This window comes from Camarhynchus parvulus, chromosome 1 (assembly GCF_901933205.1).
Source record: "Camarhynchus parvulus chromosome 1, STF_HiC, whole genome shotgun sequence".
NCBI classification, from domain to species: Eukaryota; Metazoa; Chordata; class Aves; order Passeriformes; family Thraupidae; genus Camarhynchus; species Camarhynchus parvulus.
The window spans coordinates 88,686,725-88,697,783 of NC_044571.1; the positions used below are offsets into that span (position 1 = coordinate 88,686,725).

Here is an 11,059-nt window from a genome sequence, read left to right on the forward strand (position 1 = left end):
GGGCTCATCTATTTACCAACTTGTATAACTGCTTCCTCACGTTTGTACAGGCTTTTAACTCTGGATTTACAGCTGTCCTGAATGGTGCCATTGCTTTGAGTTCATCAGTCAAAGCCTTTTTTTTTTTGCATTTTAACACTTTTATGGAACAGATAGGATATGGTTCAATCTTCCCCCAGGGAAGATCACCACCTTCTGCAGCTGTATTTCTTTATTGATGAAGAGAACTTACTGTTTCAAGTAGTTATGCCTCTGATTAATCTTGCTTTAATCACCCACTTGACTATGCATGATGCAGCAGGTCTCATCAATTTTATGGTTATTAAAAGGTTATTTATGGTTCTGTGATGTGAAGAGTCGTGTCTTACTCTTTGGATACTGAGGAAATATCATGCTTACCATATGAATCACTGTATGTTTATGGTATACAAAGACTGTTTTAAGGTGTTGCACCTGCTCTTTATCCTTCCTTGATCTGAAAGTGGCTTTGTGAAGCAAACAGCTTTGTATCCAGTGTCAGGGTTTTGCTCATTCATTTGCTAGAAAACACTCAAGGCATCAGTCTGGAGTACTGAATTTGTGACCAAGAAGTGGGTGCAGCATCCTAGCTTCTCTACCTGCCCACCTTTTATATTTTAATTGTGGCCAAAGTTACTTTGAGCAACTAAATCTAACTTTTACCTCTGCCTCTTGGGCAGTGTTTTTACAGAGCATTGAAAGTACCTTCACAGAGGCAATTTTGAGATTTCATTCATTGCTCACTCTTCTTTACTTCATTTAGAAAACGGATTTTTTTCATGTTTGCAGAAGCTCTGATCTTTTTTCTAGTGTGGGCCTCCAAGGAGGAATACATGTTTCCACACCTCTAAGTGCTTGTTTCAGGCCCCTCCCTCCTGCTGGGCTGCCACCCTTGCTGAAGGACGCCTCCCAAATTACAAGCTTCTATTCCTAGCAGAGAGACATTATCTTCACTTTCAAACAAAAATTATCAGCTGAGCACTGGGATAAAATTTGTGAAACCAGGAATATTTGTGCAATAAAGAACATAGCATTTGTGTGTGTATGTGAAGAAGAATAAAATCACTCTCTGCTGGGAATTGGAAAGTGCTTTTAGGTAATCAAGGCAAGAGCAGTACAACCAGCATGTGTTTAGCATCTCAAAGGCAAAAATTAGGCAACAGTTTAGATATTGCAGTAAACTCCCCAAACTCCTCCAACTTCCCAAGGGCAGTACATCTACCTTAAATTTTAAAACAGCTTCAGTTTTTCTTTTGTTATGATTGAGTAGTTTTTAAATTCAAAAGTGGCTATTCACAGCGTGACTTGTTACAGGGTTCCACAGGTCTTTGCCTAAACTGCTTAAATTCTGGTATCTCTGTTTGTCCTGTGAAGTGGATAATCCTGTTTTTAAGGACATCACCCTTGCTCTCTTGATACCCCATAAAGTGCAGAGCAAACACCATTGCAGCAGAAGTCTGAGTATTTGTAAGAAAAGAGTATGGCAAGCTCACTGCAAGAAATGTGTTCTCTTATACAAAGGCCCCAAGTTAGTTCCTGAGAAGACCATTTTTGCCCCTGTGGTCCAATCAAACAGGCTAAGGCTTTCCTTGGAAGCACTTTTGATTAAGGCCTGCCGTACTTTCCTGTGCTTCCCTCAGGAACAAGAGGCTCAGCAGTTTCTGTGGGAGGACCAGACAAGGGCTGGGAGGACCAGAACATGCACTGCATGACCTGCACTGCTCTGAGCCTCTCTTGCAGGATCCCATTGCAGCAGAGGTAACATTTGGGATTTTTGGAGGGTGTTCACAATCCTGACAAACTTTTTGTTTCCCTCAGGAAGAAAGCAGGGAGGGTCAAGCAATTGTAGAGATCAATTTGTCCCAGAGCTGTTGGCAAACAATCAGATAGCTGGATGTACAAGTGTATGGTGTATCCCAAGGAAGGGGGGACACCCAAGATCTACCAATGCCACAAAGGCAGCTTGAAAAGGGAGCCTTTACTTTGCCAGGGGTGTTTTGTCCCGGACCTGGGAGTGGCAGCAAGCTTGGAGCACCTCTCCAGAGCATTGTGCGTAATACAGATTGAGATCGTGCCAGTGGCTCTTGTCTCAAGGAGCCTCTCCTGGGGGGAGGAGAGTGTAGGTGACACGGTCTTGGGATCAGAGCTCATGAAGAATGAGGAAAGAGCAACCAGTTTAGGGAAAGCTTAACGAAGCTCAGCCTGTTGAGAGATTTGTACTCCAGCTTAGACTCCATTCCTGTTCCTTGTCATACCACAGAGGAGGCCAGTCACACCTGCCAAACCTCTTTAATTAATGACAAACCAGAACTGTGGCAGCATCCTTGTTGGAGGGAAAGGAAAGCATGCCTGCACATGTAGGTGTGCACATGCACAGAGCATAAGGAAATCTGGAGGACATCTCCCCCACACATACACTAGATCAACTCTCATCCCTGGTGATCCCACAGCAATAGTATTTTATGAGACTGAAGAATGTGCCTACAGAAGTGAAAGCAACAAGCCCAGGCCAGCCATGGAGCAGTCTTTTGCTGTGGTCCATGTGCAGCACCCCACAAAGAAGGAAACGCAGGCCCCGCAGACAAAGAGTGCAGCCTCTGCTCCAGCTGCCAGCCACCAGTGGAACAGTGCAAGAAGCTGCTGCCTCACTCGTGTCCCTCCTCCCCATCCCTGCTTGGCCCACGTGGCTCCAGGCTGTTGTAGGAGGGCAGCGTGGTCACTACAGCCTCCACGGTGAAGCGATGAGGAGCACGGAGCGCCGGTGCCTCGTCTTGGAAAGCAGCGTTATCCTGGCTGTTCAGGGGGGGCACTGCCACAGGCAGCTTCTGCTGGGAGCGGAACCAGCGGAAACCCAGGATAAAGGTGATGGCAATGAAATCCAGAACCAGCTCTGCAAGCTCCATCACAGACAGGACAGAGGATCCAAACCAGAGACTCCACTGGTTCCCAAGCTGGGACAGCAGAGTCACAACCTGCAGGAGATGGAGAAAGAGCAGTGACAACAGCTCTCATCTGGGACTTTGCCTCCCTGCCTGTTCCCTCTTCCCTGTGGGGCTGGGGAGGGGTGATTTCCCCTCACCCTGCCCAAGGAAAAGAAACAATATCCAGCAATGCTGCTGGAACAAAAGCTTGCCACAGTGGAGGGACATTGTGGGGGAATGGGTGGCCAGAGAAGACACAGCAGTAAAGTGTGTACCGTGAAGGCTGGAGACTCCCCATTGGTCTTGTAGTTCCACTCCTTAAAAAAGATATTCACTTTGGCAACTCCGTTCCTGTGAATGAGAGATGACGCTCAGTAACCCCAACTCCTCAATCCCTGCATTTCTTCACCAAGCCTAATTGTCCCTGTCCCCTTCTGCCCCCCATCCTTTTCCCACACATACTACCCAGAGGCTTTCTCCCATCTCTGCAGTTCTCATTCTGCCCTAAATAGTCTTTGGTACTTACTGCACACTTCTGACACCATACTGTAAAACCCAATGTTTGTGGCAAAAGCTCCTGCACAGCTCTCCTTCCCACTTTTCCACAAGCACCTACTGTATCTCCAAAACACACAGCAAGTGGTGGGGCTTACTATTTTCATATCAGCATCTGACCTCTTTCAAAATTTTTCACTTGGGTCCCCAGTCCTTGCTGAAGTCTCAGTATATATCTACTCTGACTCAAATCCACTGCCCTTGTCCACAGGTCCCATGCCTGATCTCTTCCCATCAGTGTTTTAATCTTAACTCTAACATTTCCAACACACACATTCCACTGGGATGGTTTCTGGTTTGGACACAGTCTCTGTTTAGGGGCTCTCACCTCTTGGATGTGATATTGTATTTGTTCTGTTGTGATAGCATGTAGAAAACCCAGTCCTGAAATGAAAGTGCAAAAAATTGTCACATGATCACAGTCACCTCCTGCAGCTTTAGTACCTGTTGAGGAAGGACTAAATGGGTGGTGGGAGCAGTGCTGGGAAGCCAGGACGCCCTCTCCTTACCTCTGAGACAGCAGAAGGCCAGCGGGAGTATCCAGCTGACAGCTTGTATTCTGTCATTCTGCAAGGCAAGGGGAGGCTGTGTTAGCTGGTGAAGCTGTAGGAGCCACAGGGCCAGGTCTCACCATCCTCAGGCCCACCTGGAGATTCCCTCCCTGCCGAAGTTCCGCCCACTTTCCACCATGTGGAATGCACAGTCTTTGGGAGCTCACCCCTAAGCCAACCCATATGCTCCTCAGCCATTTTGGCTTCCTGATGGGAGAAATGCCATTTCAGGCTGGGGCTCAGCCACTGACTCAAGCTTTTGCCCATCAGTGAATGCTTCCCAACACTTCTGGGAATACTTTCCAATCTTCCTGCCTGACTGATGATCAACTTACTTGCAAGGTTTCCGACACTTGTGGAAACAGCCCAACACGTCAGCTTTGAATTCAGCCAGGAGTTTGTAATAGCAGTAGCCTGAACAGCAAAGAAAGTAAACCCAGGTAAGCTCACAGTATCTTTAGATAAAAGGTGCTGTGTGACAGCAAGGGGAACCCAGAAGAGGTTTCCTTCCTTCCACAAGGGGCTAATCATTCAGGCAAGACTGTCTTTTGGATGTCTCACACCAGGAAGCTCATTGAAGACGATGGGATGTGCTGGAACATGGGCTGGACCAAACAGGTTCAGGTGGGCACGAGCTCTGCTGTCCCTGCTGTCCACTCACCCCAGGCCTTGTGCTTCGTGTAGTCACAGTACTCTGCTCCCTTGGGCAAGGGATAGAAGTAATATGCACAGCCACAGCGCTCTACCACGTTGAGCTGGAAGCAGGAGCGAATGCAGACCTGGGAGGCACATAAGGTGGAAAAGGCTGATCAAGGGAACCGAACCCACTGTGCCTGTATCACTGTTAACAGAGCCCAAGGAAAGGCAGGGCCATCAGGGGGCTGGAGCATGTCAGGGAAGAGGAGAAGCAAGGTGACCCAGGAGGGGTCAGCTCAGTGAGTTACCTGCTCGGTGTAGCGGGGTGAGTACAGGTTTGAGTTACCTGCTCAGTGTAGCAGGATGAGTACAGGTTTGAGTTACCTGCTCGGTGTAGCGGGATGAGTACAGGTTTGAGTTACCTGCTCGGTGTAGCGGGATGAGAACAGGTTTTGCACTGGCACGTCACTGCCATCCTCTGTGCAGTCACTGTAACTGCCCCCAAGGCGCTCGGTCATCTCCTGCAACAGCAAACTCTCACTGCACACAACAGCTCCACTTTGCTGTCCTCTTCCCACTCTCCCATGCCACACACTGCTCATCCATCCATATCTGCTCTTTATGCTTTCCTCGGGATGCCAGCTCCCCTGCTTGCCTCCATTTCATTGTTCACTGATAAACTGTAGCCAAATGCTTCTCATCTAGTCCAGCAAGCTGTTCTTCTTGTCCCTTCACTGCATGGGATTAGTCCCTTCCCTTAAACACACACTGCAGGTCCACCAAGTTAGACCTCCCATCCAGAGCTCTCCCCCCTTCTGCTTGCTCACCTTTCTCATGCTGATGGAGGTCTCGATGCCAGGACGAACATTGAAGCCCCCATCATCCATGAAGGCTGGCTCATTCTGATCATGGACCATGACCCTGGCTCCTGTCACTGTGGACAGCAGAGGGATGAAATCGTTCTGCTCGGTGCGCACCACCAGAGAGAGACCTGAGGGAACACCAGAGAGCCAGGGAGGTCATGGCCAGCTGTGCTGCAGCAGAGAAGGGAGAGCAGGATGGTTAGAAGGAAGTCTGAAAGAGATAAAGGAGAAGACAGACATCAACCCGGGCTGCACCAAAGCCTGGCAGCAATAGAGAGTGGTTGGAGGGAGGCCAGAGAAAAAGCTGGAGGCTCCAGAAGAGGCCAGCGAAAACTGGATTTAATCACTGTGGCTTAGAAAAAACCAGAACTGGGAATTGAGAGAGATTTCATGGAGAAACTTGAAGCCAGATGGAAGAAAAGCCTGAAGATGTGGTCTGGAGAGCTTTCAAAGGGTTTAGGAACACAAACAGGTCAGTTTCTTGAAGGGGAAAATGGGGAAGGCAAAGACCAGGAGCACTGTGGCTCAGCAGAGGACTTCAGGAAGGGCCAGCACAAGCCCGGAGGACACAAAGAGCATAAAGATCAGGCACTGATGAAGGAGAGAGAATTCAGTGGGCACTGGTGAGGGGCAGCCACGTCCATGAGACAGCTCTCTCCAGATGGGTGAAAACAGCTTGGGCAAGACAGAGCAGGGTTGCAATCTGTCGCCACTAGTACTGAGCACAGCAGGATGCCCATAATAACTCCTAGGGAAAAGAGAGGCAAGCTGCTCTCCTTACTCACCAAAGAGTGCCTCTCACCCACCATTATTGATCCCAGGCAAGGAGGATGTCCACACGCTGCTGCTGTTGTCATTAAACGTATAGCAGTTGCCATACAAGGGATGGTGGAAGTGGGTGTAGTTCCTGAGAGGGGAACAGAAGCAGACTGAGAAGGGCTGAGAAACCAAGGGGAAGGGCTTTCTGAAAGGAACAACTCTGTTTTCCATCAGCAGGGACAGGGGCTTACAGCAGATGGGCAGTATTTGTTATGTAAACTCTCACGAACAGGGAAAAGCAATTAAAATGTGCTGTAAAAAATGTCCTGGAGCTGGACAGGTTTTTACACGAGGTTTTTCATGCTGCTTTTCAGAGCCCAAATGGGTTTTAGCAGTGCTAGCAATTACTGTATTATCTTCCCAATACTGATGAAACTCTTAGATTTTCCTACCCCTTTTCCTTCCTTGCAGATTGTTTTCATTCCACTACCTCCTTGGGGCATTTTGACCAACAGTGGCAGGAGAAAAGTGGGATATGTTTTTTGTCTTTTTGTGTCAAATCTCTCTCTCTTATTCTTTTATGTAGGCTGATATGCACCACTTTACCACTGTGGAGGGCAGAATAAAAATACTTCTACACTGTACATCTGTGCCCTCTCTGGTGTTTGTAGCAGTTTAATTATTTCATTTGTGTGAAACCCAGAAAAAAGCAAAACCATCCTTCGAGGTTCATACTTCCAGGTCACAGAACCTGTGGCCCTGATATGCAAAACCAACAGGAAAGACTCAAGAAAGATCATTTGACCTTTCAAATGGGAACTGAACAAGGAACGATCCCACCTTGGAAAAGAGGTTCTCTAATGTGGGTTCCTTGATTTCCCTCGACCCCAGGCGCAAAGTAAGTGTTTTCAGGGGTGTTCCCGCTACTTACGCCTTGTCACACGTTGCCTCGTTGAAGCGGCAAGCATAGATGAAATTCTCAAAGTCAGACTCATCCAGGGCTTTTGCATCAGGCACCTGCGCCAGGATATTGATGTAGTGGAAGCTGTACCATTCCCGCACGGCGTCCACTCCCGAGGAGTACGCCTGGTGGAAACAGTCGTTGTTTTCATTGCACTGTTGAGAGGAAGAGGAAGAGCCGCGTCAGAGAAGTCTTCTCATCCAGGAGACAAGGCTCCGCCCGTGGATAAGCCGTGCTCCCTCAGCACAGGCAGATGACCGAGGAAGTGAAGAGTTCCACAGGACTCCCGTGTGTGACCAACGGGTGATCAGATGGAAAAAAACCCAGGGCAGCTCCTCGGTGGAAGGGCAACGCCAGGTGAATAAGCGAGACTGAGTAAGACCCAGGAGGCAGCAAGGTGTACAGGGTAATATGCACATAAATTCTACCAGGAGCTTTAAATTCTTTCGTGGGGAGCCCTTCCTTCAGGGTGTGTCCAGAAAAACGTCTGTGATCCTGTGGGAACCCCAGTTAGCTGCTGAGCGATTACCTTCAGTCCTTCAGTGCCTTTTTAAATGCAAACACAGATACCCTGGGGCGAGGAAGCTGCTACCTAGGAGCAATTGCGACCGTGATCACCTTTCAGGTGGCCCAGGACCATCAAATACTTTCTCCTTTGATATTATTGGGCAATGCAGCAGCTGATGCTGATAAATTGCTCTCAAAAGCAACTGCAAGGCTGATGTACCCTCAGGAAGGACAAGGTTTTCCTGCTCTTGGGAAGACATGTACACTGACTTGGGCATGTCCCCTGGGGCCTGCAGGAACATGGATAGAATTTGGAGAGCAGGATTGTATGGAGCAAAGGATTCAGCTCTACCTTTATCTGCCATTAGCAAAAGCCAGTGGAGATTAATCAGACTTCTACAGGCATGGCCAAGGGTCTATCAAGACAAAAGTAGCCAGGCAGACTGGAGTGGGTAGGGCATGGGGTATCTAGGGATCTCACCAGAACAAAGCCAATTTTCCAGTCATTCTTGTCCACTGAGGGGCTGTTCTCTGGCAGGTTGACTTTGTCCCGCTTCTGCCTCCGCAGAGGATGGCGCTGGATGTGATGGAGCAGGCTCCTTGAGCTACGCCTTTGTGAGGATGATGTGGACCAGTCTCTTTGTGGCAGAGACATGTTGTAGTCATAGAGGTCTAGCAGTGTCTGGTGGGTGATTTCGTCCAGCTTATCCAGCTGCTTTCGGATGGCGCTGTATCTGTGCAGGGGGGAGAGAAGACCAGCAGGTTTAGGGCTGGATGCACACAAACAGCTCTGAATAACACATGCAGCAGAGTTTGCTGGGGTGATTCCTGCCCCCAGCTGTAAATCTAACCCCTTGCTGGAGGCTACCTTGCAGGAGAGAAGTTAATCTGCTCTAGCCCTGTGGCAGATTACATCGCAGCCTGCTAAATGCACCACCGAGCCGAGCTGCCTCAGCTCATGCCTTACTGTGAGTGCCCCGCAGCAGCAAAGGCCTCTGAAAAGCACAGCTACAACAGTCGAGGACCACGAGGAGAACCAGAGCAGATGCTTTTATCCTGCACCCATCGAAGTCAAGGCAGTCAACATCTCTGCAAGTCTGTTTCTTACCTGTACGGATTGAGGGTGCACAGCGTCACGGCCGGGAAAGTCAGCCGGTCCGAGTTCAGGTTGAGGTTGAGGTTGACAGGGTAGCTGAAGTAGTCCCTGTAGAGGATCCCGAACTGCCAGTACATTAAGCCGAAGGTGAGGAAGAAGAGGACGGACCAGAAGGCTGTCTTCATCTTATTCTTTTTGGAGCACACCAGGCGGATAGCCCCGTGGATGGTTGTGTTGCTGCAGAAGAACTGGAATAGCTCCTGGTAGGAACTGTAGAATTCGATGAGACCCTCCCGCTTCTCTTTCTGTTGCTGCTCCTCTTCTCGCTTACATTGTCCCATTTTCTCCCCTTCTGGCATCTTCCCTGCCTTCACAGACCCACTCTACAGCACAAACTCGGAATTAGTCGCCCAGCAGGACTGTGGCTCCGGGAAGCCATGCCCGCTGCACAAACCGGCTCTGCATCCCCATCCTCCCCGAGCCCCGCTGCTCTCACCCCCTCCTCTGATCCCCGCCCAGGCTGCAGGTCCCGCTCCGAGTCCTCCCGTCCCACATTTGCCACGGGGTCGATCTTCCCCCGCCAGGAGCCCCCCGTCCCTCCCGCGGCTGCGCCCCCCGCCCGCCCCGGGGCCGCGGCACTGACGGGGGGCGCGGTGCCCATGGCGGGCGGCGGCTGCTCGGGCCGGGGCCGGGGCCGGGGCTGGGGCCGGCGTGCTCTGCCCAGCGCTGCCGGCTCTCCCGCAGCCTCCCCGGCTGGGCTGGGACCGGTTCCTTTCCAGTTGGAGCCAGCACCCCGCCCGGCTCCTGCCCTGCCAGCCTCTCCCCGCCCCTCCCGCCTGTCCCTCCTGCCTGCCCCCTCCTGCCCCTTCCCCTTCCCTCAGGCGCCGCTCCCGGGGAAGAAAAGCCTCTTTAGACTCTCAAGTGTCGGCGGCGGGGCAGCGGCGGCCGGGGGACGGGGGACACGTCGGGGCGGTGACCTTGGCGGTGCCGGCGCGGTCAAGGCCCTCCCGGCGCAGCGGGGCCCCCCGGCCCCCCGAGGGGAGCCCGGCCCCGCCAGGTACGGCCGCGAACAGCCTGAGCCTCCTCCTCCTCCCATCCCCTCCGGCGGGGACGCGGCGTCCCGGCGAGCCCAGGCGATGCAGAAAGAAAGCTGGCAGCGCTGGTCCCCGAGGCAGCGCCGGCCGGCCGGGAGCCCCCGCGGTCCGTGCCCCCCGGGACCTTGCCCTGCCACCGACCGGCGGAGAGGGCCTGGCTTTCATCGCCAAATTGTGCTCCCCAAGGGCAAAGCCGCGAGTTTCGGGTGAGATCTGCGAGGGGGATGAAGCTGGGACAGAGCAGGCTGGGGGCGAGTCAGTGATACACCTCAGTTACCGCATCGCCTTTGCTGGTGCCTCAACTAAAGAAATATTTTGTGTCCGCAACTGCCTGGCCCAACCATGAGTGGGAACTTGTTTCGCTGAGCTGTGTCTGGGAAATCAAGGCCTCCCGGCATTACCCAAAGCCTTCCAGTGTTTCCTCGGACCACAGAAATGAACACCCTTAGCAAAACGTGCCCGAAAGTCCCAAACACTCTCCCATCATTATAACTGTGAAACTCCTTTACCAATCTTTTCTCCCAATAATTTTCTTTTAAACTAGCTGTCCCTGAAGTTTTCACCTATTTCTTCTCTTTCTTGTTACCTCCTTCAGATAAGTCCTTGTTCAGAGTCTTTGGTTACTAAATTTTGATCCTTGTTGAGTTAGCTGTGGTTTGGTTAGTGACTCAAAATACTCAGCCACTTTCACCTCTTCATATTGCAAAATCCCATGCTTGAAAATGGCAAGCAGTACACTTTTGAGGCCAGCAGTTAAGTGTCAGCATGCCAGAAACAGCCTTGTGACAGGTGCTTGTTATAAACCTACAGCCACAATTTGGAGCGTTCCGCTAGCTCTGTCCCATGACAAAGAGCAATGCAAAACAAAAGCATCGTTTCCCCTGCAGTTCTAAACTTAATTTTGAACTTTCATCAAGATAAAACTTGGAAAAAGTTCATAGTGCAAGGTGAATGGACTAATATTGTCAGATGCTTATTAAAATGCAGCTTCCTTGGACCATTACTGCATCCATTTCTGGGGCCCCCAACACAGAAAGGACATGGTCCTTTCGGATAGAGTCCAGAGGAGGCCATGAAGGTGATCAGAGGGCTGGAGCA

General features: G+C 50.8%; 1 protein-coding gene across 1 annotated transcript; it reads right to left on the reverse strand.

Moving 5' to 3' along the window:
* Positions 1 to 2,304: 2,304 nt before the first annotated feature.
* On the reverse strand, positions 2,305 to 9,618 carry SCNN1A (sodium channel epithelial 1 alpha subunit). Its single transcript, XM_030950210.1, has 13 exons — positions 9,511 to 9,618; positions 8,880 to 9,250; positions 8,253 to 8,505; positions 7,235 to 7,419; positions 6,351 to 6,451; positions 5,509 to 5,672; positions 5,104 to 5,202; positions 4,707 to 4,824; positions 4,381 to 4,459; positions 4,004 to 4,061; positions 3,823 to 3,878; positions 3,215 to 3,290; positions 2,305 to 2,990 (listed from the first exon to the last, which is right to left on the reverse strand). The coding sequence occupies exons 1-13, from the start codon at positions 9,526 to 9,528 to the stop codon at positions 2,664 to 2,666; spliced, it is 1,905 nt and encodes a 634-aa protein (XP_030806070.1). The 5' UTR covers positions 9,529 to 9,618; the 3' UTR covers positions 2,305 to 2,663.
* Positions 9,619 to 11,059: the final 1,441 nt, after the last annotated feature.

Coding starts and splice junctions, on each gene's coding strand:
- SCNN1A (XM_030950210.1), bottom strand. Junction 5,203..5,508: donor CCTCCATCAGCATGAGAAAG/GTGAGCAAGCAG, acceptor TTGCTGTTGCAG/GAGATGACCGAGCGCCTTGG. Junction 3,291..3,822: donor TACAATATCACATCCAAGAG/GTGAGAGCCCCT, acceptor TCTCATTCACAG/GAACGGAGTTGCCAAAGTGA.